A 26829-nucleotide genomic window follows, 5' to 3' on the forward strand; every position below is an offset into this window, starting at 1 on the left:
GAGAGCAGAGGCTGAGCAAGCCAGTAAGAACATCCCTCCATGGCCTCTGCATCAGCTCCTGCTTCTTGACCTGCTTGAGTTCCAGTCCTGACTTCCTTGGTGATGAACAGCAATGTGGAAGTGTAAGCCAAATAAACCCTTTCCTCCCCAACTGCTTCTTGGTCATGATGTTTGCACGGGAATAGAAACCCTGACTAAGACAGGGTTAAAGGAGAAATTCACACAACTGGTTTTCTCTTTCTTGGCACAAACACACGCATGTCCACACATAACGCAGGCACATGTGTATGCATGCATTCACACCCACCTATGCCGGGAAGGATCCTGGGTAACCCCTGACCCCACCTCCCACTGATAATTAATGTGTTCTGAGTTGTCCCTAAGCCTAAGGGTTTTCATAATCTAAACCTGGCCCTACATTGCTGGAATAATCGAGGCTGGTTCTATGGTTTTAACAGGAAAATCGCTGGCAATTTGCATCTGCAGCTGGATAGCAGGTTCACCTGCATGCTTAGCTGTTTATTGCATTTTTTCCCCTAGTGAAAGTGTGACCCATTAATTTAGCAGCTGCTTTGGGAGGAATATACACAGTACTCAAGAATCCTTGAACGAGAAAGCATCACTCTGCCCAGCCTATCACAGATGGAAAGCTCTGCCCCCTGACACAAATCCACTCTGTGATAAAACAGCTCCGTGGCAGGCCTGCCTCTCAGAAGATTTCCCCTCGGAGTCAAAACTTGAGGCGGCTAAGGAGACTGAACAAAGGCCTGGCATCTGGAGGTGCATCTGAGTGAAAGGGGCCCAGGAGCTTCAGAGACTCTCCAACCCCCCTTTACAACAACACACTCCTCCTGGTCAGCAACTGTCTCCTCACCATCGGGTTGGGCCTGCGTGTTACCCAGAGCGAGTTTATCACCTAGAATGGTGAGTCAAAGGACCAAGCCTCTTAGCTGGAGCTATGGTCAGGTTGCCTTAGGTCTTGGCTTCCCCAGAGGCCGGGCCCACAGGACCCTTCTGCCTGTCCTCTTCTGTCTTCTATGATCCAGTCTCCCTATCCCTAAGAAGGGCAAGGCCAGACCCTTTGCCTTCCCTTCCGAGGCTCAACATCCTAGGCTCCGCTCTCCTGCCCTGCCTCCCCTCCCCCATCCACACTCTTTCAGGGCATAAGGGACCTTTTCTATTTGCACAGCCTAAAGAAGCTGGTTGCCAAGGTGACAGGAGCAGGAACAGCAGGGAGCTTGCCATGGGGGAGGGGCTTTGCCCCCAAACAGCTGTCAGTGGGAGCAGTCCCAGCTGGGGCAGGAGGGCTTGCCTCTCTGGAGGAAACACCCCCAGGGAAGACACATTCCTCTTTGCTGCCCCCCCCCCCCCGCCCCCCAAGTCTCAACTGCCCACCTTCCTCCTGGGGTAGCTAGCCAGCTTTAAACAAAAATGCTCCCGTAACAAAACAGACTCTCCTCCAGTACACAGCGCTCTCTCACAAGCACAAGCATGCCTGCTCGGCGCTCCCGCCTTCCGCCCCTTCCTCATTGACACACAGTGGGCTGGCTGGGCAGAAGGCCAGCCGTCACCTCTGCGCCCCGAGGAACTGTGCAGTCTGACAGGTGCTGCTTTGCTCTGTCCCCCCAACCCCCATCAGGTTGAAAGAATTATTTCCGTCTTTTTTTGTTCCACAGGCCCAGAGAGGCCCAGTGGCTCCTAAGCCTCCCCCAGCTGCCTTCCTTTTGGGAGGTGAGAGTCGAGGAGTGGAGAGGCTTATGGAGGGGTGGGGGTTGGAGAGAAAGGAAGAATGGGCCAGACAGTGGGAGGCAGGAACAATGCCAAGCCCACTGATCTGTGTCTCTGGGGAGAGGGTTTTTGTATTCCTTAGCACACAGCTGCTCCACGGAAAGTTCTGTGGGGCCACCAGTCTCATCTGCATCACACCCACACTGTCAGGCTCAGACCATACCTAGGCCCCAGGCCCTCAAGCCTGCTGTGGACCTTTCCGGGGCTCAAGAGCTTAGAGAGGTGGCCATTTGGATCTGCAAATCAACATACAGCCTTAGTTAGAACCCCCCAGGTTCTCTGAGCGTTGGGCTGGGAAGAGGAGAGGCAAGGAGGCCCCAAGTCACTGTAAGAATTGGGAGTGTCTCTTGGCCTGGTTGAGGGTGCAGAGCTGAGGATATGGGGTGTGGAGTTGGGCCCAGCCCCTCACTGACTACCCGTGATTCTGAGGACTGTATGATGTAAGTTCTTGGGGCCATCTCCCTGGGCCTCAGATTTCCCAACTGCCAAACAGAAAGGGCTCTCTCAGAGATAGAAAAACATGGCTTGCACAGGATACATGCTCTCCAACCAAGGATAGACTGCCTGTGGGTATCTTTCTTCTCTCTGTCCAGCTTCTTGGAGATCATAGAGATGCCAGCAGCCTTGGGAGCTACTCAAGACCTGCTTTGCTGTGTTTCAAAATCCTTAGAATTTGGGGCTGGTTTTGATCTAGAGAGAAGCTACACTTTGGTCTGGGCAGGATTGAGATTCCCAAGGTACTGGGTCCTGAGATTGCTCCAGTGATGGAACTTAGAAGTGGGGCCTGGGGACCCTTGTGGAAAGGGGTTGGAAAGAGTGCTGGAGCCAGAGGTGATGAAGAACACCAAGGAAACAGAGTTTTCCAGACACAACAGGGCCGATGCACGGATGAACTCACAGAGACCGTGGCAGCACATACAGGGTCTGTCACTGACGAGAGGGGCAAGTGGACACGGCTCCCAGCCCTAACCAAGATGCTATCTACAACTGATACCCACTGGCAAAGGAACCACTCGTTTTCTCCAATGGCGTCTCACTGGTATATTAACCACACTTGAGGATAGGTCCTACACCCAAGAGTAATTGGCCAACACAAAACAAAGTCAATGCTAGTTTTGGAGAAATTTTATCTCATTTTGTTTGGGCATGTTTGTCTTACTGGCCTTTGGCTTCTATGATTTCCATTTTTGATGTTTGTTTTTGTTTGCTTGTGTGGTTTTTAAGAGGGAGAGAGAAGGTGGGTGGTTGGTGATGGGGAGAACCTGGTAGGAATGGGGCGGGGGGAGTCAATATACTGTATGATTTTTTTCAGTAAAAAAATTAAATGTTATTGAATTAGAGGAGGAGGAAGAGGAGGAGGAGAAGAAGAAGAAGAAGAAGAAGAAGAAGAAGAAGAAGAAGAAGAAGAAGAAGAAGAAGAAGAAGAAGAAAGAGGAGGAGCTTTGTTGCTCTAGCTCCAGGCTAACGTTCTCATCACATGTGCCCCTCCCCACAAGTCTGACTGTCCATCCTGTTTCTTTTTCCACCAAAGAACACAGCTGGAGCAGTCTCTGGAAATAACAATGCCAGGCAGGGGGCCAACTGGGAACCTTAGGCCTCTGCAGGGGGAGCCCTTCTCAGCTCAGGTAGGACCGCAGTTAACCTGTCCTTTGTCCTGGGTGACTTCTGAAGTCTCCGAAAGGTGAAGAAATGACTTGTACTCATGCGCTTGGCCTGTGCTTCCTTCAGTCTGCCTAGGGTGCCTATCCCTATTTGGTGTGCTGGGCTACGGCTGCTCATTCTTCAAGATTCGGGTGCCAGCTGGGTGTGTTGGCACATATCTGTACCCCAGTATTCATGAGGCTGAGACAGGAAGATGGGGAGTTTCAGGCTGGCCTGGGCTACATAAAAAAACTCAGGTGCGTCCTCTGAGAGACAGCACCCCAAAGTCAGCTGCCTGGTGCTGAGCTGACTATCTGTGCCTGCCACACCTACAATGGATTAAAAACCTGAATGGATTTGCTTTTGACTGTATATTCTCTTAGGTAAGAAAGCATAGGTTGACTTTTTTTTTTAAACCTTTTTGGTGATAGGTGGGCATCAAAGCCAGGGCTTCACATAGTCTAGGCAAGTATTGTTGTATCACCAAGTTACACCGCAGCCTGATCACCTTGGTTTTAATCTAGTCATAGATTCTCAAGAAAACTTCAGAGACCGTGTGGAGTCCACTGGCTTCTCAGTGGCGTGCGTGGGTGAGGATGAGGGTTGGTGGCTTTCTCAAGGGCCTAGCTACAGGGACTGTTTTTAATCTAAGCAATATGGTCCCTGCTATATTTACTTCTGTGGTTGAGTTGCTCACACTTGTTCCTCCGACTAGAAAGTTTGCTTCCAGGCTTCCAGAGCTCTTGGCAGATTTTCTCATTCACAGCCAGTGCTGGGAGGTTCAGTGGGCAGGGCTGGGGGGAGCTAGTCAGAGGCCACTGATTCACCCCCATTTGCAGAATGGGCCCAACAAACAATCAGCTTTTTTTTTTTTTTTTTTTTCAATCTTCTAGATTTACTCTCAAGTGTGGAGATCCCAGGCTCCTGTCCATGAGGTAAGGTGGTCCTTCCACTCTCCTGCGGGGCTCGGAGCTTGGACACAGAACAGGCGACAGTGCCACCCTCCTTTACCTCCCTGACCTCTGCGAACTCAGAGGAGTCAGAAAGCCTTGCCCACATAAGTTAGCCAAGGCCTCCTGAAGGATGAGAGTCAGCTTCCTGCCTCTCCTCTGCCTGTGGCTCTCCCAAGCTCTGGTTGGCCACATCCCTTTCACTAACTTTGGGAATCCCAAAATAGTCCAACTACCAGTCCCCACCCATTCAGAGCTAAGGCTGTAACCGGTTCCCGGAGCCTGGGCTCTGTCGGTGAGAAGGCTTATCCCTAGGGATGTGGTTTCTAAAGTCAGACTAAGCATGAACCGGAGCCTGGGGCTGGCAAACACCCCACTGGGAGGGGACAGGGAGCCTGGTGTCTTAACGCACATGTGGGAAGGAAGGTTTGGAAGCTTTGGAGGGTTCTCTTGATCCATAACCCAGACTTCATCGTGCTGGGACCTTACCTGGTGCAATGAGCGAGTGAGTAGCCATAGCAGGAACTGCCCGGCCAGGCCCTGGCCGGCCCTCCATGTTGCAGCTACCATCTCCTGCCTTGACTGGCTCCGGCACATTGTCAGTCCCACTAGGCTTGGCACCCGCAGGGGAACCCTGAGCCATGGTCCTGCCCTGTGGTGGGGCAGGCAGAGGCTGGCTACTGCTGGGTGTGGGTTTCAGGGCCAAGCTGGGCAGGACAGGCTGAGTGGGGGGAGGGCCCGAGGCTGCTGCTGCTGGTGTCTGCTGGGTGCGAAGCGTCAGGTTCTGTACCTGAAAAAGAGGGGCCCCATGAGAGTCCAGAGAATGCAGGCCCGGGCAACAGCAACATACACCTGAGAGGGAGTTAGGGCAGATCCAGGACTACAGACATGAAAATGGCTTCTAGACTGAGCAAGTGAGAGAAAGAGAGATAGAGAAGAGACACCAGAAAGAGAGACGCACAGGGTGGGTAGTTAGGGGCTGAAAGAGAAGCCCGGAGTGGGTGGAGTTTGTAAAGAACACAGGAAGTATGGTGTTAGTGATCAGAACGGAATTCTGGGGCTGCCCGGCTGGGGCAGACAGGGGCAGGGAAGCCAGCGCCTTTCGTTCACCACCCCTGACACTATCGGGATTCGCTGCATCCTACTACGGCCAAAGCACGGTATGGAAAAAAAAACAGGACAAGACTGACAGGCAAGCAGAGGCTCAGCGTGTCCTCACAGTCAGGGTAACGCCAGGTCGTTTCCAAGACAGCCGCATGCTTACTCAGCCTGGTCCCTGCTGCCCTCTGCTGGACAAAGGGGGGCAGTGCCGGACTCATAACCTAGCTTCTCCATCCTCGAGCTTGGGTCCCCCTCCGGAGATGGCGTAGGAAGACAGACTGAGTAAGAGGTCCGTTCTCAGGTTCCCACAGACTTCTCACACAGAATAATAGCTCCTCTGGGCTGTAGCAGAAGGCCGGAGCACCCATGCTGTTCCTTCTCTCCGTATGCCCCTGCCTCTGATCCCCTCCCCTCAGTGCTGGCTCATGGTGCTCTCTGCTGCCTACCTATATTCAGAGGAGCGAAGACAGAAGCCAAGAGGTGCTGAGGCCAGCTGGATGGTAACGAGCGAGTCCATTTTCTTATTGCTTCATAGACGAGTCCTACCACTGCCAGCACCCCTGCCCCTCTATGAGCTGCCCACCCCCCTGCCCACCCACGAGCCCGGGGTCCTCACCTGGGCAGGGGTAGGGGGCCGAGCGGGGGAACCAGTGCAGAGCTCAGGCTGAACAGTAGCGACGGTGGCCGTGGGCGTGAAGATGAGCTGAGGGGACAAAGGAACAGAGGGCCTAGGCTCCTAGCTACCTGCACCAAGTTACCTAGCTGGGCCTGGAATCACAGGAACGAGGCACCTTTTACCTGCCCAGTGTAGGCTAAGCCACAGGGGAGAGCAGTTTAGCTAGGGGATGGCTAAGCAAGCGGGACCCAAAGCCAAGAAGGCAGGAAGCCCAGGGACACCGAACAGTTTCTTAAAAGGCTTGGGGTGTGATGAACCAAGCCAGGCAGTTAGGGGAGAGCCCTCTGTGAGGGGCTTGTTCTGAGGGACTCTGTTGCCTCAGAATCTGTCACTGTCTCCTCAGTCCTGGTGAGGAGGAACCTTGGGCAGCTGTCATAGGCTGATCTTCCAGGTCTAAGATAGCTTTGTTCCCCAGGGCTAGACCAGAATAAGATTATCTTTCAAAAAGGATTAAATCGGTATGCATAGTGGTCACTTTCTAGTCAAGCTCTGATTCAGCAGGGGTGGGGAAGTCTGGAAGCAGCAACAACAGAGGAAGGAGAGTCACCGTATGGCTACAGTGACTGTGTCTCATCTGGAAGGGTGCAGGTAAAGAGGCAGCACTGGCTGGCACCTTGACCTCTGTGTGGCTTGTCTCTGCATGCATGTGGATAAGCTGGTGTCGGGGCAGGAGGCCTCCTTCATCTCATGGCTGGGGCCTCCTGGATCACTCCCTCTGTGTACATTCTGCTCTCAGAGGGCAGCAGATGGGCATCAGGACCCCAGTGGGGACATAGAGTAAAGTGGAGTGTGGCTGCCAATTGGCTGGGGACATGGAAGTCCAGTCATATGCTGTCTGAGGCATTGCGTGGGAAGGGGGAAGAGTACCCGCAGCGACAAGCTCAGACTCAGGAAGAAAAACTAGGGAAGAAGACCAGAGCAGCCCCGAGTGTGACAGAGCAGCCCCGAGTGTGACAGAGCAGCCCCGAGTGTGATGCTCTGGCCTTAACAGCAGAGGCAGGGAGGGACTACACTGTCTTCAGAATGGTGTCGTCATGGGTAAAAGAGAACACTAGCTTCTCTTCAGCCTGGGCGGCATGGGCGGCATGAGCGAGGACTTGTCGGTTGGAGCCCACCACGGTTACATGGTTGCTTCCTAGTCGGCTGTTCCCAGACCTAAGGACCCCTTAGGGGCAGACAGTGCCAGGTCAGGTATGTTCTATATGAAATAGAACGGGGCAAGCTGAGAGGACTGTCATGGGAGCCAGCTCATCTCTGTGGAACAGCTAGAATCTGTCTGCTCACCTGTGAGTTCTAGGCACCACCTGGGCATGCATCCTGCCCCGTCTCCCTAACTTAGTTCTGAGATGGGCAGGGAAGGGAGGCACTGTGGGGTGACTTTCCCTGGTTCCATCTTGGACCTGACCCTCCCTGAGCCCTACGGCCTCCCACTCAGCCCTCAGGCTTCTTCTACCCCCTTCTTCCTGCTCCTGGTTCCTTGCAATCTCTGCTCCTTTCTCTAGTCTCCTATCTTTCCTGATTGTGTCCCTGAAGTCCAGGAACACACCCAGGATGCACATACTCACCATCTGCGCCCTGAGGTACATCTGTGCTTGGCTGGCAGTCAGGGCAGGGGAGGACGTGTTGCCCAAGAGCACGGCCTGCTGGGCAAGGCCTGAGGCTGTGGCTGAATTAACACTCTGCGCCCGGTTGATAAGCTGGGCTGCTGCCGGGGAGGCTGCCAGATTGAGCTGATGAGAGAGATGTGCACATCAGAAAACAGGAGGCTGGGTGAGCAGTGTCCCAGAAGGCTGGGGCGAGCAGTGTCCCAGGAGGCCAAGCAAGCAGTCCCCTCTATTTTGCCTCCCTCTCTCCTGTTCTATGGCCTACGTGGCGGCCTTTAGGACCATCTCCTGCTCTTGGCTCTGGGTGGTTCCTCTAACTTTGCCCCAGCGCTGGCTTGGACACACAGCTGCAGGCTGGACCCTATGGTGCAAGCACAGTTAGCAACCGAGCCTTGACACCAGAAAGATGATGGGGTGTTAATATCAGAGCTAGCAAGAGCACACCCATTTTTTTCCTGGCAGGAGCAACCGATCCCAGCTATGACCCTACATGGCTAAGGCATCCCCTCAGCTGGATCCAGATAGTAGGGAGAATCGTATGTAGGCAACAGCCAGTCCATGGATGTGGACTCTGCCAGCCATTCCCATACCATACTCACTGAAGAAGTCTGGGCGGGAGCCTGTGAGGACACACTGCTACCGGGAGTACTTCCTTGTCTGTTGGCCACCAGGCTTGCCTGGGAAAGGACAAACTTTGGTCATTAATGTCTTCCACCTCGGTGATTTGCAGACCCCGATTTTCTGGGAAGTGCTCTGAACAGTGATCAGGAGAGCAGCCCCTAGGGCCTAACCCCATTTCCCTCATCCACACGGGCTTGGCCTCTGGACTCATAAAGGGCCAGGAATAACTGAATTTGTGGCGGAACCATTGAGAGTGCAGCTACTCTGCACCAGTTTGCCATCACCACTGCCCAGCAAACAACTCCAGCTCTCTCCAGACTTCTGCCCCACCTACTCCATCCATGAGGCCACTGGCATCACACGAGAGCCTTGCATACTGGAATGCCCAACCTGTCCCTCTCCTCTGGCCACTCAGTGTTACCCTGGCAGAGAGAGCTTCCCTGACCACCTGATGTCGGGCAGCCTCCTATGGTCCAGCTGCAACTGTGCATTCTTTTCTAGTGAGAATTGCAGCATAGGCAAAGGGCTTGCTGATTTGCTCCAAGGAGGCAGAGTCCACAGTGCACACTGTGCCTGACATCAGCTTCACCCACAGAAGGTGCATAAAACACTGCATCGGGTGAAGGAATGAATCCATCAGTGAACGTCTGTCTCCCTCAGTGGAAGGAGAGAGCATCACCACACAGGTAGACTTGCTGGGCTAGTCACTACATGGGCTCACCCAGCACTTGCTGGGCTAGCGGGTGAGAACCGCGGATATTCCATTCCCGAGCAGTAGGCCTTGGTATCTGTCTTTCACCTGCTTAAGGACATGTAACACTAATACCCGCTTCTGGGGGCTTTGTGGGGACTCTGAGCGATAAGACTTGTTTCCTCTGGCATCACTCCCGTATTACAGCGCAGGTTCCGATAGAGCCTGGGTTAGCCCGACCCTCACCTGCTGCACTGCTGCCAGGCTCTGGAGCTGCGCGCTGCTGAGGTGCTGCTGCTGTAAGGCCGCTGTCTGCAGCATGAGGTGTTGTTGCTGGGCAGCATACATCTGCTGCAGGTACTGCGCCGCTGTGCTGGGCTGCCTGTGCAGGGCCTGCTGGATCACCTGAGATGTGTGGGAGAGGAAGCAGGAGTATGGACTGGCCCAGAGAAGACCCCACGTGACTTCCCAGGCGGCACAGAGAGCCATCCGCGGAGTTTTCTGCCTGCCTATCTTCATCTGTCAGGTGCCTGTCGTCAGCTCCTGCCTAACAGGGTCCTCTGCCTCAGCCGCCTGTACCCCACTCCTCAGCCCACACCTTGGGAAACACAGCCTCCCACGCCAGACTTGGTAGACACTCCCCCTTACTCTGTACCCTCACATTCAAGGTCACAAGCAGAAGGGACAGAGAAGAAAAGGTGAGTCAGAAGAGTCACTGGGAGCCAGGGAAGTTGACTAACATCAAAGTGACTGCTTCCCCAGAAAGCCAGCCTGACGCTCCCGGAGTCCTGTCATCCCCTTAAGAAGGCCTTTGTGGCCTCTGGCGGGCATGGCCATACCACGGAGGAGACATACTGGGGTTAACTCTCCTTTCCCTCACCTCGTCTTCCCTTCTCTTTCTTTTTGTAGCGGCGTCTCCAAGCAGCTGTAAAGGCTACTCTCAGTTCCCCAGTCACTGTCAGCACAGAATGAACCAGAAACCCTTTTCCTCCCTTCACAGTCACTCCTTCCACGTGATGTCCCCTGCACAGGCCTAACCCCTGCTCCCCCATCCCAGTGCAGTCTCCGGTCTTGGGATTGTCACCGACCAGCAGTGACTGGCAGCGAGTAGCTCTAGGACTCTTAGCTTGGATTTTGGGGTTCAGTTCTAGCAGGCTGATGTCACAGATCCTCCAAGGTCTCTGGTGTCCCCCAGAACCCCATCTCCTATGAATGCGTTTCCGATCTCTCTCTGCTTCATTGTGTTCTACTCTGGAGCCTGCATAAAGGAATCCCGTTCTTTCTGTCCCACTGTCCCTGTTCCAATTGTGCTTACTCCCACACTAGGCCCATTTTCTTCAGATTCCTGAAAGTGACCCCCCCTACCCCCAGCAGCCTAGCCAGCGGTGGCCAGGATGGGGTGACTTTATCTGGAGTCTGTCAGAGCCTGCATGCAGAGACCCACCAGAGCAGAAACCCCCGACAGCCTTTTGCCTACAGTTCTGATGAGTGCCAGAAGGTGGACACATTCGACTGTGATGCTGAAAACCAGAGCTAAAGCCTCCGGTGTGAAGGGAAGGGGAGAGCCTGTGGTGGGACGGGAAATGCAACTTGATGAAGTGTGAACAGAGATAACCGGAGAGGACAGGCCAGAGTGTCTGGCTTGGAGTTTCCCAGGCTTCCCACTCTCTGCCGTGGCTCCTCCCCCATTTCCTCTTCTGGGTTTAAGACCAATGCAGGATGAGGTCACTTGCCTAGTTTGTCCAAACTGCAACAGCAGAGTTCCTTAAAGTAAACATTTCCCAGTAGTGGTTCCTCTAACCTGCCCTATTTTCAAGGATGCTCAAATAGCTACGAACAACAAATGGTTAGTGCCGTCCGCGTGAGCATCCTCGAGAGTTAGCTTCTTTTCTCCCTCTTTACGCTAGTTAGCCATTATCTCATCTGAGACTTTGTTTTGTCAATGTGCCTGATACCAGCCATTCTCATAACTGAAGAAGACATATGTGGTCAGCCATGGTGGTGTGTGCATGTAAGCCCAGCATTGAGAGACTGAGGCAGGAGGATCATCGCCATGGATTCTAGGCTAGCCTGTGCTGAACAGAGAGCATCCTGCCTGGGATAGACTGAGATTCTGTCTCACAATAACAACAAAGACTGCAATGTAAAATGCTTGGCGCAGTGCCAGGCGCACACTGTGACTGGTGCAGCACACGATCACAGGCATGTTTTGGGACTGTGTCTAACTCCCTGGAGGACCTGACAAATGGCACCCAGCAAACTTTAGAGAAGTGATCAAGCCTCAAGGACAAAGAATTGTCTGGGGCCACTTGTCTTCGAAAGCCTTAAATTTATGTGTATGTGTGTGTGTGTATGTGTGCATATGCGTGTACGTGTGTATGTGTGAATGTATATGTGTGCATGTGGGTGTGCTTGTCTGCATGTGTATATCAGCATGTGCATGTGTGTGTATTGTATATGTGTGCATGTGTGTATGTGTATTGTTTGTATTATATATGTGTGCACGTATGTATTGTGCATGTGTGAGCATATGTGTGTTGTATATGTACGTGTGTGTATGTGTGCACATTTGTGTGTGTGTGTATATGTGTGTGCATGTGCATGTGTAGACCCGAGGTCAATGTCAGATGCCATTCTTGATCACTGTTAACCATTTTTTTCCTTTTGAGGCAGGGCATCTCACTTGCAGAGCTCACTGACTGACATTGGCTGGTCCTTGTAGCCATCCCTCGGGAAAACCAGGGCTTTTCTCCCACCTAAGTTCTGTCTCTCAGCTTCCTGTGTTGGACCCATCTGGTACTACTTCCCCTCTTTTAATGACACACAAGTGTGTATCCACTGGCCCATCCTCCCTTTCGCCCATTCTGGTGCTGTCCTGTCTAGCCCATCAGACCATGCCAGCACTCTTTCTGGGCAGCCCTGTCAAGGAAGGGGCAGAATGCCAGGCTGATTGGGATTTTACCTGCACAGTCTGCCGGTCAGGAATCCCACTGTACACAGAAATCTGGGGTGCAGGGGGGCGGCCACCGCCACCACCGCTGCCGCCGCTGCTGATGCAGCCACTGCTACCATTGGTCCCGCTGGTGTTGGTGGTGACACTGGCCCGGCTGGATGCGTGGGGGACTGGCAGCTCATTCTCCATGGCCTATGGGGTGGTACAGTCAGGGTGCTCAGGTGGCAGAAGAGCAGGTGGATGCTAGGAAGGAAGAGAAAAGAAATGAAAAGCTTAGCAAATGTTTGTGACGCAGGCACGAGCATTTGGCCCTTCATGTCCCAGCCTTCTGATTCTGTGGATTCTGTCACCTAGGGTGGAAAACACTTGGAAAAACTGTGTCAGAATTAAACATATATGGAACCCCCCCTTTTTTTCTAATTCCCAAATAAAACAGTACAAGATACTTAGCATCCTAGCTTCTTAGCTGCAGAAGACATCTAGAGCTTATTTGGAACACATGGGATGATGCAGGTAGGTTTCATACATTTGCATAAGGGGTGTAAGCAGTTGCAGAGCTGAGGGTGGCTGGGCAGTCTGAGAACTGTTCTGTGGCTCAGCCAGTGAGACTGGACAGGCGCACCCCAGCTTTCCAAGCAGGCTGCCACGGGGCCACCGATGAACTCAGGCTTTTGTTGATCGTTGGTGTCATTTTTTAGAGAGAGGATCTTTCTATGTAGCTCTCTGCTGGCCTCAAACTCACCATCCTCCTACCTCGGCCTTCTCAACACTCAGAGCTCAATACCCAGCTCTCAACTGAGGCTTTGAGTCACCAGACCCCAGAAGAATATGGACAGGACGGTTCTTTAGGACACTTTTGAAATCAGGTGTGTCTGCTCTGAAGTCTAAGTCTTCTGCTAGAAGCAATGGAGGAGAGGTAAGGGAGGAGGGCTTCTGGCACGATCTCTCTCGGGTAGGGACCACCTTACACCCCTCCAACCTCTTCATCTTTCGATGGAGAAAATGAACACCTGAACTTATACCAGCTCTACACAGCCTAGGTAGTGAAAGAAGTGAAATTTTAAAAATCTCCATCTCTACCAGGGGTTGTGAGCCCTTGGGGGGGGGGTGTCAAATGACCCTCCCTCTGGTGTCCCTAAGACCATTTAAAAAACACAGATATTTACATTATGAAACAGTAAAAAATTACAGTTATGAAGTAGCAACAAAAATTGTGTTATGGTTGGGAGTTATCACAATGTGGGGAACTGTATTAAAGGGCCGCAGCATTGAGAAGGTTGAGAGCCACAGCTCTGGAGAACACAATGGGAGAAAGGCAAATCAAGAAATGACAGAAATGGCTGTTTTGCTCTCAGAGGCTAATGAGCCTCAGGTGTTTGCAATCTCTGCTCTAAGTCCTCTCCCATGCCCGAGGGACTCAGCGTGGAGCAAGGTCTACCTCGGGTGGCTAACTAAAATCCGCTTTGAACATTTGATGGACTAGGGTCTGATTCTTGGTTTAGGCAGTTTCTAGTTGGGGACCATACACAGCACCCTGTTTCTTAACCCATCAAATGTGATAGTCCACAAAGAACAAAGTAAAAGGCCATGCCAAGTGCCAGCAGGCTATCACCTACTCAGTCACCTCCTCCAACCGCCAACTGCTGCCATGGTTATAACACTGTCCTTGTCTGGTTCCCATTGTCTGGTTCCAATAAATCATGCTCCCCGCCCCCATGACAGGCTTGATGTAGTCTCTAGTAATCTGATGTCCTAGCCAGGAGGGAGAACCAGAAACTCCTTCAGAGGCCATTCGGTGGTGCATATGTGTGCTCTCACCATCACCATTTGGTGGTCCAGATGTGTACCCTCACCATCACCATTTGGTGGTCCAGATGTGTGCCCTCACCACCACCATTTGGTGGTCCAGATGTGTACCCTCACCATCACCATTTGGTGGTCCAGATGTGTGCCCTCACCATCACCATTTGGTGGTCCAGATGTGTGCCCTCACCACCACCATTCTGTGAGCCAGATGTGTGCCCTCACCATCACCATTTGGTGGTCCAGATGTGTGCCCTCACCACCCAGCCGCACAAGCCCAGTGCCTTGATGGAGAAATCTTGGGAAAGAAGTGAAGAGCGGTGGGAGAGGTGCATCAGGCCTGAGTGCAAGCCCTGCTTTTGATATTTCATTATCTTTCTAAACCTTCTCTCTATTCTTTCCTGTTTGCAAGTGCACGCACGCACACACGCGCACACACACAACCAATATCTTATCTATCCATCCATCCATCCATTCATATATCCATCTTGTTTATGTATCATCTGTCGGAGACATCAAACCCTCTCCTTGTAGATGACACCAAATTCACAAAGGAAAATAGTATTTTTCATATTAATGAAAACACTGATTTGTGTAAAGAACTGAGACAGCCTTCAGCCTTCGCCAGCCTTCTCTCAATTTGAGGTTGACAATCCTCAAGCCACTTTCCTCAGACAGCAGGTTTCACTGTGGCATTAAAAAAAAAAGAATAGGAAGGCAGCTGAAGAAATGGCTCAACAGGGGGACTGGCCAGGCGAGCATGAGGAGCAGAGTTCGAATGCAGCACCCACATAAATGCCAGAAGGATGTGATGGCCTACCTGTGCTCCTGGAGCCTCCGCGGCAGATACGGCATCTCCACAGCAAGCTGGAGAGCCAGACTAGGTAAATGGAGCTCTGGGTACAGCGAGAGACCCTGCCCTACACATAAGGGAGATAGAGTAATTGGCACCTGATGTCAACCTTCAGACCTCACATGCATGGGTCACATGTGAAGGTCAAATGGCAGGAATGTTGGAGGTTGGGAAGCTGATGCCACTTCCGGGTGGCAAGTGGGTGCTTTGTCAAATACCCATTGCTTGTGACCTGGACCACCAAGCAGGTTCTCCTTGAGGCCTGTCTGCTTTTACTGCCACTGGGGTCCCTGTCCACGAATCCCTCAGCCCTGCCTTGCATTGGAGCCAGGCTTCATGATGGCTGATCATCTGTTAAGGATGCCTGTGGATGAGGATGAGATGTGTGGGCCAATGGCACAGCTAAGTCAGCAAGGATTTCCTGTACCTGGCTCTGTCGAGATCTGCCATATCTATGTTCCAGGAACAGACGTCTAGGCTGATGAAAAGCCATGCAACACTCCTGGCCTTGCAGGAACTGAAAACCTAGCTATCAAGTGAAATTTAAAATATATATTAAAAATTATTTTGTAGATTATGTATGTGGTGGGCCTAAATGCATATTTGTGTTCCAGCAATGTGGGGGTCCGGGGTGATGTTGGGCACTTTCTTCATTTCTCTTCACCTTATGAGGTAAGGGCTCTCACGGTTCTGGCTAGTTTGGTTAGCCAGATTGCTCCAGGGATTCCCTGTGTTCCACTCCCATGCACCAAGTACTGGGCGGGCCATTATACAGGTGCTAGGATCTGAGTTCTAGTCCTCATGCCTGTGCAGCAAATGATACAGATGCTGTCTCATCTGTAGCCCACAACTATGACCTTGGCTAACCAGGTAATGATGGCAACCTCCAAACACAGGCTGCCCCAAAGGGTCCTTATCTCCCTTTTCCTAAATGTTGATCAAAACTGGGGTTCAGCTCACGTTCTAAGACATCGCACCAGGCATGGTGGTGCACGCCTTTAATCCCAGCACTGGGGAGGCAGAGGCAGGCGGATTTCTTAGTTCGAGGACAGCCTGGTCTACACAGTGAGTTCCAGGACAGCCAGGGCTGTACAGAGACACCTCCGCTGAAGCATTTGGAAGAGTTGGAAGAGGTCAGACAGGAAGTAGGCAGCCCAGCAACTGAGGAAGAGGTTGTCTGAGGTTAGCTTGTAGTCTTTGCTTTTGGCTGAACAGGTGCTGCAGAGTGTGCTCAGGCCCTGTTGTCAAACACTAGTGGCATTCCTCTGTGGAAACACTGCCAAGTAAGAACAGCATGGCTCCCACGCAAGACTGACACTTCCCTTAGCCACTGGGGACGCAGCTGTCTCCTACCATTGCTGGCCAGAGCCCATCCTTCTCTGTTGGCCTTGCGCATGGCTTCGTACCCCCACCTCCTCTCGTGGAGGGGCTCGTTTGGTTTTGTTCCCTTAACCCCGTCCCCGCTCTCTGTGACACCTGTGCTCACGCTCACCCTCCACTACCCACGCATCTATCGCTGCATCCTGCCCTGTGTCCTCCTGGTGCGCATGCTCCTCCCACTGAGCTCTCTGGAAATAAAGCGTGCTCCCTCATTCCCACTTTCCCCCTGTGTGATGCATCCTGCCCAGCTCTCAGCCCCCTCCTCTCAGTCTTGATTTGTCTTCCCTCCCTCTCACCCCTCACTGACCCGGCTCTGGTTCTCTGAGACAGCATCCCTTACTGCTCAGCCTCCTCTCAGGATCCCTCACACAGGCTGGACCCAGCACACGTCTCCCACACGCACACACTTACTTGCTCGCTCCCACTACAGCGCATGCTCACTGATGATGCACTGTCTCTCTGGCTCCCTCTGTCTGAGCTCCTGCTTTTAGTAGCTACAGCTGTCTTCCCAGGGTGCATGCTTTTAGGGTCTCTGTGGACCACTCATGCAGAGGACAGGGAAAGGCAGGCCAGACTGGTTTGCACACCAGCCTTTCAAAGTGTGCAAAAGCACTGACTACACTCAGGTGTTAACCACCACCACCACCACCACCACCACCACCACCACCACCATCTTCTGTTTTAGAATTTCTGTGACCATTAAGCAGCAATTCCTTCCCTACTGTCCAGCCACACTGTCCAGCCGCCCCTGGTGGTCTGAGATCTGCCTTTATGAATCTGCCTTTTCTAGCATCTTAGATGAATGGAGCCACATCTTCTGTCCTCTTCACAATGTTTTAAACATTTATTCACATTGTATCATATGCAACAATTGTATTCCTCTTTGGGGTTGACTAATACTCCTCTTTCTATATGTGTGCACATCTCTCCATGTGTATGTATATGCGTGCATATATTTGCAAATGTATGCATATGTATTTGCATATGTGCATGTGTGTCTCTCTGTGTATACCGCAGCTTGCTTCTCCATTCACCTGCCTATGACACTCAGGTTGTTTCCGCCATTGGCAATGGCCACTGTGCACAATGTTCTAATTCTCTACTATGTAAGAAGCAGTGAATCATGGGGCAACTCCATGGGGGTACATGTGGATATCCAGATGTTCTTGTGCCATTTGTTGAATTACCACAGTGTTTCTGTGACTCACAGAGGTCCCCTCAAGCTACCTGGTATGTGTCAGCACCTGTGTTGATCCTTCCTGTCTTTCCCACTTCTACACGCTGCAACCCCTCAGGCTCAGGATTATTGTGACTGACCTGAAAAATCTTGGTCACCTGGCAGTATCTCACCCCGGGGCTTACTGCTGTGGCTACTGATGCTGTCCCTGTCCCCCGAAATGCCTTCCTTCCAGTTTTCATGACCACACTGTTCAGGTCAGCAGTGCAGCGTGAGTCCTGGGCAATAGCATGGAATGTGGCTTCCTTGAAGTCCTCCCCCTTCATAGTCAACCATCCAACGGGAAGGCTGTCGGCACAGTTGGTGATTGCCTGTCTCGCATTCATAATGGCCTACTGCAAGGAAGTCATGTTCTTGGTGTCTGCTCCTGTACCCATGGTGTCAACTGTAGCCCTGCATGCCTGGGGCTTCAGGCCCTGCTCCTTCTGCTCACCGAAAGCATAGTTTCTGCCTCTTTTAGAACATAAACTACTCATGGTTTCATCATAGCTTTACCCGTGGTCGAGATGGCTCAGTACCACTGCCTGTTTACTCGACAGTAGATGCTCTGGGTATACTCATGACTACTATGAGAGTAGTCATTAATGTCCCATTTTGTCAATAAGAAATTATCTAAGCCAAGTGTTCTGAGGCAGGAGGATTACTGTGAGTCTAAGGTCCGTCTGGGTTAAATGATGAGTTTGGGTTAGCTTGGACTATAGAGTGGTAAGATTGTTTCAAAATATAGACACAGACACATTTATCTAAGGTCTACCTAATTTATCTAAGGTCATCACAAAACTGGCAGAGTCCAAAGCCAGGTGTGTTGCCCTGGCCCACTGTTGCAGTGACACTGGGCCCAGTCCCTGTCAGAACATACCAGAGCAAAGGAATGGCGATTACTAGGCTGAATCCTCTAACTACTGTTTATCAAATATTTGTACAAAACCATCATCCTATATCATTTATACATACACGACATTACACATATGTACCCATCAAACAGGTCAAGAAACCAGACATTACCACAAACTGCCTTGTTTTTCCTAGACAAAAACCAAGGCCTAGTTTCTGAGGAAAAGAATGATTTATTCAAGGTAACATGGCTTTGACTCTTCTAGGACCGTGGGAGGGATGCCCAGCAGCCAGGGCAAACTGGACTTACCCAGCCAGAGGGCTGGGACTCATCCTGAGGGGAAACCAGAAGTGCGTTGGTCTCCTCACGTAAGGAGCGTGGAACACTACAGCAACATTCAACTCCTGCTTCTACAGTTTGTGTGGCAAAGCTTCCCTCTCTCCCTCCTCACACGTTCCTTCTGCCTCAAAGCTTGGGGTGGGTGGGAAGCGAAGGAGGCCTCCTGGAGTTTTAGCTAGGGCTACTGATGTGCCTGTCTGTGGACTCTCATTAGGGCCTGCCTGCCACGTGAGAAATATGAATCTGTACATTTCACAGCGCCCATGCTTTAAACATTTATCCACTCCTCCTCAATTTCCTCTTCCTAGTCTCATTCCCCTTTCTCTTCCTTCTAATGACTGCCTTATTCCGTCCCAAGGCCACCCACCCCTGTGGACTCCCACTGTGAACCACAGCCAAGTCTCACTAATGGCTGACAGCCAGAACTGGAAATATGTTTTTCTCTGGTTCCAACTCACTGTGTGGTTCTGTGTGAGGCTGAGCTCCAAAGCTGCCGTTCCTGTTTCAGTCAGGCCTCCCTCCCAACCACAAGGGACCACTTTGAACGATGTGCTGACTGGAACTGGCTTGGATAGCGATCTTATTACAGGTCTCTGAGGCCTACAGGGCTTGAGACTCGGCAGCTGGAGAAACGCTGATGGTTCTGCCCTTTCAGGAGCCGCCAAGTCTAGGAAACACTAGGCCTTTGTCCCCAGGGTCAGGGAAATCCATTTGCTGTGGATTATGGCTGTGATGGCGTTCCAGGGAGGCAGAGGGGGAAGATAGTGAAAACAGCTCTTAAACCCTCACCAGAGACCGCAGGTCCAGCGGGATGAGGCTTTCTAATGGGATCAGGGCTTGACAGGAAGAGAGAGGTCTAGGGAGCCCCCACAATGGCTGCTCCTGGTGCCAACATATTGGCCTCTGTGTTGAGTCTGAAAAGGCAGCATGAAGGGTTCCTCCTGGGTGCCTCTCTCTTCGAGGGGGGAGACAATGATTGAAAATTCATTTCTCTAGACTGAGGGAGCTAGGGGAGACCCCCTTCCACCTCCAGGTTGCAGGGTGAACCCCTACACCCCCATCCTGTGCAGAACTCAGGCAGCACAGTGAAGGTACGGAGACACTGGGCAGCTCAAACCTCCCTCCTGACCCCAGCCCTCTGTGCCTGCCGTGTCTCTTACAAACCAAGGTCAAGGTAAAGAGAACAGGGAGATGGCTCAGCGGATAAAATGCGTGCCCAGCAAGCTCAAGAGCCTGAACTTGATCCCTAAGGACCTAAAAAGCTGGACGGCTCAGCGTGCACCTGGAACCCCAGCACTGGGTGGCAGGGTGCAGAGAGGGCAGGATCCCTGCCTGGGCTTGCTGGCCAGCTAGTCTAGTCAAATCAGCAAGCTCCTGGCTCAGTATGAAGCCCTGTCTTAAAAAATCAAGTGGATAAGCAATAGAGGAAGACACCTGACAGTGACTTCTGGACTCCATGCACATGCATGCGCCTGTACACATGCACTCATAACCCCGCCCCCCCCCACACACACAGGAGCACATACACACATGGTGGCAGGGGGTGGTGGTGGTGTAGGTAATCAAAGAAAGTAAACCAAGTATATTAAGGAAAGGCAACAAGACAGAAGTGTCAGAGGCATAGCTAGAGCGGACCACTGCTCTAGCAAGCCAGACAATGTCCTCATAGCAAAACACAAGAGCGTGCGCTCACATCAGCAGCCTTTTCCTGCTGAGGCCTGATATTTCTTGGTACCATATAAAAGGCAGATTCTATTGAGTGTTTATGCTCCAACCTGGCGCTGATTTGTTGACAAGCGTTCGCAGAAGAAAAAGAAAGATTTGATCTTACCCATAGACACATTTGGCTAAGCCACCCCTGCCCCCCCTGCCGCTCTGGGCCGGGCTGGGGAGTAAGGTGTGAGGGCGGGGTTTGTCTTGGCTCAGGAAGTCTCATGGTTCTGAGGTGGGCGAGTCTCCCTGAGGTCTATAGTGGATGTGAGGAGTGAAAAGAGGCAAGGATTGGTGAACATTGCTGTAAGCCAAGCAGCAAACCAGAGAGGCCAGAAGGACTCAGAGGGGCACTACCCAGGACCCTTCCACTCAGATTTCTGGTCTCCAGAACTAAGAGAACAAAGTTCTCTTCAGTTTCAGACAAGCTTGTTGGTCACGGCAGCCCTAGAAAGTACTAAAGTGTACTTACTGCCTACATCTAACTCTCATGAGCCAAACGAGGTCAGATGAAGCTTGTAGGAAAATTGCAGAGACATAACTCAGTCTCGCCAATGTAAGGGCCCTGTGGGCTTCACATCAGGGGGTCCCAACATGTGGTGCCAAGAATGTCAGCTCTCAGGCCCCACTTCAGACCCAGAGAAGCAGAGATTCCAATACTGGGGCTCAGCAACTGTGTCATGATCAGCCATGCAGGGTTTCTGATGCACTGAAGGCTGAAAGCCACTCTCAGGCCTCTAAGAGATGAAAGAGGAATGGCCATGTGCCTGAGATGGTCCACATGAAGTGCCTCAAAAGTGCTAAGTTAGGAGACTGAGAGGAGAGACTTAACAAATGGAGTGTCTCCCCTGATGGAAATCGAGGAGCAGCTATGTAAAGGGGCACAGAGCTGGCTGCTCTCAGAGACATTCCCAAGGCATCTGCCCCATCTGTCCCATGCTGCATGGTCCAGCGTTCTGTCTCCCATTACCCTTTGCCGAGGCCACTCCCTATGTCCCACCTCCCTAGCCGAATTGGCTTTTCCTGTGCCAGCTAGTCACATGTCTGTTCTTCCTAGAGCCCAGCCTTTGTCACATTTGTCTTCATCCATCCTTTGTCACATTTACTCAGTGTGCGTGTGCACGTGTGTGTGTGTGTGTGTGCATGTGTGCATGAGTCAGAGGTCAACTTGTTGGAGTTGGTTTTCTCCTTCTATTATGTGGGTTTTGGTCACTGAACTCAGGTCACCAGGCTTGGTGGCAAGTGCTCTTACTGTTAGGCCATCTCCTTAGCCCTCCATATCTTTGATCTGCTAACAGGCCAGCTGACTTTCCCGGCAGGTGGTGACTGGTATTTTCATTTACACTGGACACTGTGAATGGCTAGCAACAGTGACGTTGGCTGTGTGAAGAATAGACCTGAAGTCCTGCTGATACATCTCGCTCCTGAAGAGAGCTCTCAGAGATACCAAGGCACCTGTGACACTATTCTGTTATCGTGACGCCTTTGAAACCTTGAGGCAGCATGGACACATTTACTCAAGTTGCTGGTCCTGATTCAGACTCAATGAACAGGGCCATTACATATAAAGTTTGACTTGGGGAAGGAGTAAGGAGACAGACAGGAAAGAGGTGTTGATGTGATGGCTGTAAAGACCCAGTTACTGTGCAAGGCACACGCGGGAGATCCTGCTCAGGCAGCCTGGCCTCCAGCCCAGGCTGCACCATTAATTAGCTGGGCTTGAAGCATCAGCACCAGCAGAGATGATAACGTCCTACCTCCTACCTCACACAGACTCTGCAAAGATGAACCAGGATGCGTAGGCCTAAGGAAACATTTTTAAACAAAATTGACAAGAATTCAGTACGGTATGAGTTCAGAAAGGGGGAGGGTTGAGATCAGGGAGTGAGTGTGAAAAGGGTGGAGTGCACATACAGGAGCTCGTGCCAAGTCCAGCTCTTTCTCACTCATTGTCCGGTTTTGCAAAACAGATAGGGTAGCAGCAAGACACCACATTTGCTTGAATGAGTACATATATGCTTTGAGACAAGGTCTCATTATGTAGCACAGGTTGACTGGGACTTGCTCTCTAGATCAAGCTGGTCTTAAACAGAGAGAGAGAGAGAGAGAGAGAGAGAGACAGAGAGAGAGAGACAGAGAGAGAGAGACAGAGAGAGAGACAGAGAGAGAGACAGAGAGAGAGACAGAGAGAGAGAGACAGAGAGAGAGACAGAGAGAGAGACAGAGAGAGACAGAGAGAGACAGAGAGAGACAGAGAGTGCCATCTGCCTCTGCTCAAAGGCATACACCACTGCACCCTAAGAGTATAAGGTTTGGAAAGCAGCCTGGCCTGTGCACTGAGTCCCGAGCCTTGCACAGACCAGGCTGTGATGCAAGACCACTGAGCTCTGTTCTCAGTTCTACCTTTGCTTTTTGAGACAGTCTCTCCAGGCTGGCCTTATGCTCACTCTGTAGCTCCAGCAGGCCTTGAGTTTACAACCACTCTCTCAAGTCTCTGGAGTGGCTACAATTACAAATCTGTGCACCACCATGTCTGGCTAGAGTCAATTTAAAAAATGAGTATGGGTGTTTTGTCTACATATGTCTATGCACAACTTGCATGCCTGGTCCCCACAGAGGCCAGAAGAAGGCATAAGATCCCCTAGAACTGGACTGTTGTGAGCCACCATATGAATGCTGGGAATCTTCCTCTGGAAGAGCAGTCAGTGCTCTCAATTGCTGAGCCATCTCTCCAGCCCCAGTTAATTCTTTCTTTTTAAGTAGGCCTAATAGAGTTGTACATTTTTGGGACATAGAAATCTTAGTAGCTAATGCTATAAAAGATCACTGTAAGATTCTCTCTGTATTGAATCTCACTATAAAGTATACAAACATTTGTATGCACACACATATACACATATGTACATATATGAACACACACACACACACACTCCTAGTATTTCTAGAACTTGCATGATCTGCATTCCAACTTGGCTTTGGTCTGGCTTGGAGCAGGTTAGCCCAGACAGGCTAGCCTGCCCCTGCTGCGTTCCCACAAGCCTCAGTGGGACAGGGATCGAGAGGCACCCCATTGCCAGGCTTGCAGAACAACCGTTCCAGGGCTCGCACGTTAGTGTGGACATTTTTGAGGAGCCCTCCTTTCTCTTCCTGTCATACCTATCCCCTGGACCATGGCTCAGTCTCAAGTGGCCTACAGGGTCACCTGACATTTTGTAGCTCTTGGGGGGGGGCCTGACAAGTTTGCTGACTCTAGAAAGGCAAACACCAGGGACTATGTTGGGGTACCCTGCTGTCCTATGGCCACTGGGGTTCTACCTCAGATCCTGTAAGACTATAAAGCTTAGCCCTTTTCCAACACCAGGAGGAGATGGCAGGGTCAGGGCTGGTAACAGATCCTCTGAACAGACAGACTACAGGGATAAATGGGCACCTCTGAAGCCACGCATGCAGATGTGAGGGATTGCTCCTGGGTAGGAGGCCATCATTCTGGGACTGGCATAGTGAAGGAAACAGCTCTTGCCACTTGCTTAGAGACAGGAGCTGTACTATGCGTGATCTCATTTGATCCTCCTGCCAGACAGAGGGGTCACTTTATCACCGTTCTCACAAGAAAACAGAGGTGGAATTCCCAGAGGCCACAGAGTCAGCAAAAGCACGTGTTGTATTTGAACTTAGTTCACATACCAGATGCAGGCTCTCCCGTGCTTGCTACAGCATGGGCCAGCCGGTGCTTAGGAACTCGGCTCCTACAGCCTTCTCTCTAATAACAGCAATCTCAGGAGAATCATCCCAGCAAGGTCAGTCCAGACCAGTCAGTGCCAGCTCTCCCAGGTGCTGCCTGCTCTCCCTCACCCCCAAACTACACTTGGAGAAAGAGTAGGGAGCCTGTAATATTTTCTGGCTCTCTCTGTTCCTAAGTGTTCTCACACAACACATAGAAAGCTGGTCACAGAGTCGTTCACATGCCCCTTGCTGTAACTAAATTCAAAAGCAAAAATAATAATAAAATAAAATAAAAGCTGCCCAGCAGTGCTCTGGGGGAAGGGACTGAGGCGGCCTTTCTTTCCTGAATCTCCACACACTCTGGGCATCGAGTCAGAGTCAGGATGCCATGTAAGAAAGGAGGAGGTGCCTAGTCTGAGAAGGCTGTTGGATTCTTGCTTCTGTCCCAGTGGGGATGCCATGGACAGGTCACACAGCCTCTCTCTATGGGCTCTTTCCTTATCTGTAAAATGATGCCAATAACACTGACGAAGAGTTACTGGGAAAATCCAAAGAAAAGGTGAGCTAAACACAGATCCCCAGGTGCAGCACAAACACACACTTAGTCGAAGCATCCCCACCCCCCTTCCCCTGCCTCGGCTTCTCTGTGTTGCTGTGGAGCAGTGGTTAGAGACAGGAACAAGTTCCCAGAGAGAACAGCACTACCCCCAGATCCAGCTACAAAGCAGAGCGTTCCAGAACAGCCCGAATGAGGCGCGCATGTCCAGAACAGCCCAAATGAGGCGCACATGTCCAGAACAGAGAGAGAGAGAGAGAGAGAGAGATCTCTCCCCCAAAAAACTTCCCTTCAGTCCCTGGTCAAACTGAAGGCATATAAGACTGAGTGTATGTGTGTGCAGGTGTGCATATGTGTGTAAGTGCATGCGTGTGTGCATGTGACACACATGTCACGCATTTTCTCATGAACATATGTGGTCTGAGAGAAGTGTGAGACTGGAAGCTAGTCACTCATTCATGCTTCCAACTCTCCCACACTCTGTGCTCGCTGTCCTTCAGATGCCCAGAGTGAGGCTGCTCCCAGAACGTTCTTTGCAGGCTACTTCCCATGTGGTGGTTGGGTTATCAGCACTCAAGGCGACTACCTGAAAACTACTGCACATCACAGTACAAATAGCTGGAAATCTGAGCTTCTCTCCTCCACTCTCTCCTCCTAGCCTCCTCTTACTCTGGCTCAGTCCACTAGCAGAGGGCTCAGCCCTCCGAAGGGGCTTTCTCCTGCTCTGCCTTGCCCCAGCCACTGCTCCTGCCAGTTAATCCCAGCCCCGAAAGTGATCCCAGAGGGCAGAGGATGTGGTTCAGTTGGTACAGGGCTTGCCTCATGTGCAGAAACCCCTGAGTCCAAGCCCCCAGAACCCCATGAACTGTCGTGGCTACAGAGAGTTCACTGCCACCCTGTGATACACAAGAGCCTGGCTCAAAGGTTCAAATAGGGGCTGGGGAGATGGCGCAGCAGATAAGAGCACTGAGGGTTCTTCCAGAGGACCTAGTTTCTGTTCCTGGCACCCACATGGCAGCTCACTACCATCATAACACCAGTTCCAGAGGGTCAGACACCATCTTCTGGCTTCCATGGAGACCAGGCACACGCACACAATGCACAGACATATGGAAGTAAAACACACAAAACCCCCAAATATTTACATTCTTCTTCTTAAAGTAACTCTTTAAAAATTAAGCAAATAAACAGTTCACAATTTGTAAGTCTAGCTCTCAGGCCTCTTTGTACTCAAGTTATCGTGTTTAACCACAGTTAATGTTCCTGCATGTCCAGGAAGCCTGTGGTCTACTGTGACTACCAGCCTTTCTTCCCTTAGCGTCGTTGTTGGCTTTACCCAGACCACCAGTTTACCTCCAGCTTCCTGGACTCCTATGAGCTCCCTATTATCTGCAGGAGAATGGACCCACTGGGGCAGAATCAATATTTCACTGTTATCTGTCAACTACAACTCTACAGCCTACTTCCTTTTTCATATTTATAAACTGCAAGTAGCTAGTTTGGACTGAGTCTCTGGGAAGAAAAGGCAGAGAGACTGGGGTGGTTAGGAAGCAGAAAGTGGACAGACAGCTCCCCGGACAGACAGCTCCCCGTGAGGCTGCTTTCTTCCCCGTGGAGCTGTCTGAGCAGAGCTGGGTGGCCCAGGCAGGTGCACTTCCCAGGGGAGTGTCCCCCGGAACATGCCTGCAGCCTGCTGTTATGTGACTTCTCAAAGACACTTTTCTGGACACCATGAATCCACCTGAACAAGCTGTACACTCCTGCAGTGTAGAGCTCTGCCATATAAGGATGTTTTCAAGGCTAATGCTATTTGTTTTTTAAGGTGTGGGTCAAGCCCAAACTGGTTTTACTTAATAAAGAAAAGGGAAAATTGTGTTAGTATGAACTTTCTGATGTTCCCCCATCCGCTTAGAGGGGAGGAACTCACTCCTTTCGCAAGTGGGGAGGGGCGCCGAGAGCTGACTCTTTCATGAACCACCCAACTAGCCCACTCATGCCCACTCACTCATGCCCACTCACACCCACTCATCCAGGCTTTCCTCAGGTTATGTACTTGGTACTGGGTGGGGAACAAAAGTGATTGACTGCTCTTGAGGAAATGACCATGTGAGGTGTGAAGCAAGATGAATCCACAGGTGTACCAGCGGTTAGACAACTTGATGTGGTTTTGTTTTTGTTTTTGTTTTCCCCACAGAGGGCCAGGCAGTATATAAGTTAAGCTTTGCGGGCCTCATGCAGTCTGGATTGTATATTCTCTCTCGGCTGCCTTCCATTTAAAAGTGTACGGTCTGTTTTTTAGCCCGAAGGCTTTCCACTAGGTGTGCAAGATAACTTTTAGCTCAGTCAGCTCAGGTTTTGTCTTAGGAGG

General features: G+C 51.4%; 1 protein-coding gene across 1 annotated transcript in view; it reads right to left on the minus strand.

Annotated features, from left to right (window-relative positions):
- Nucleotides 1–26829, minus strand: part of Phc2 (polyhomeotic homolog 2) — a 97328-nt gene that overhangs the window by 35277 nt on the left and 35222 nt on the right. The window contains exons 2-7 of the mRNA XM_021159386.3: nt 12035–12268; nt 9319–9477; nt 8360–8437; nt 7722–7886; nt 6097–6183; nt 4869–5169 (exon numbers count right to left, since the gene is read on the minus strand). Coding sequence (XP_021015045.1) covers nt 4869–5169; nt 6097–6183; nt 7722–7886; nt 8360–8437; nt 9319–9477; nt 12035–12214 — 970 coding nt within the window. The 5' untranslated portion in view covers nt 12215–12268. The remainder of the gene's footprint in view (nt 1–4868; nt 5170–6096; nt 6184–7721; nt 7887–8359; nt 8438–9318; nt 9478–12034; nt 12269–26829) is intronic.

The sequence above is a fragment of the Mus caroli genome, unplaced genomic scaffold (genome assembly GCF_978045245.1).
Source record: "Mus caroli unplaced genomic scaffold, Mus_caroli_1 scaffold_6, whole genome shotgun sequence".
Classification (NCBI taxonomy): Eukaryota; Metazoa; Chordata; class Mammalia; order Rodentia; family Muridae; genus Mus; species Mus caroli.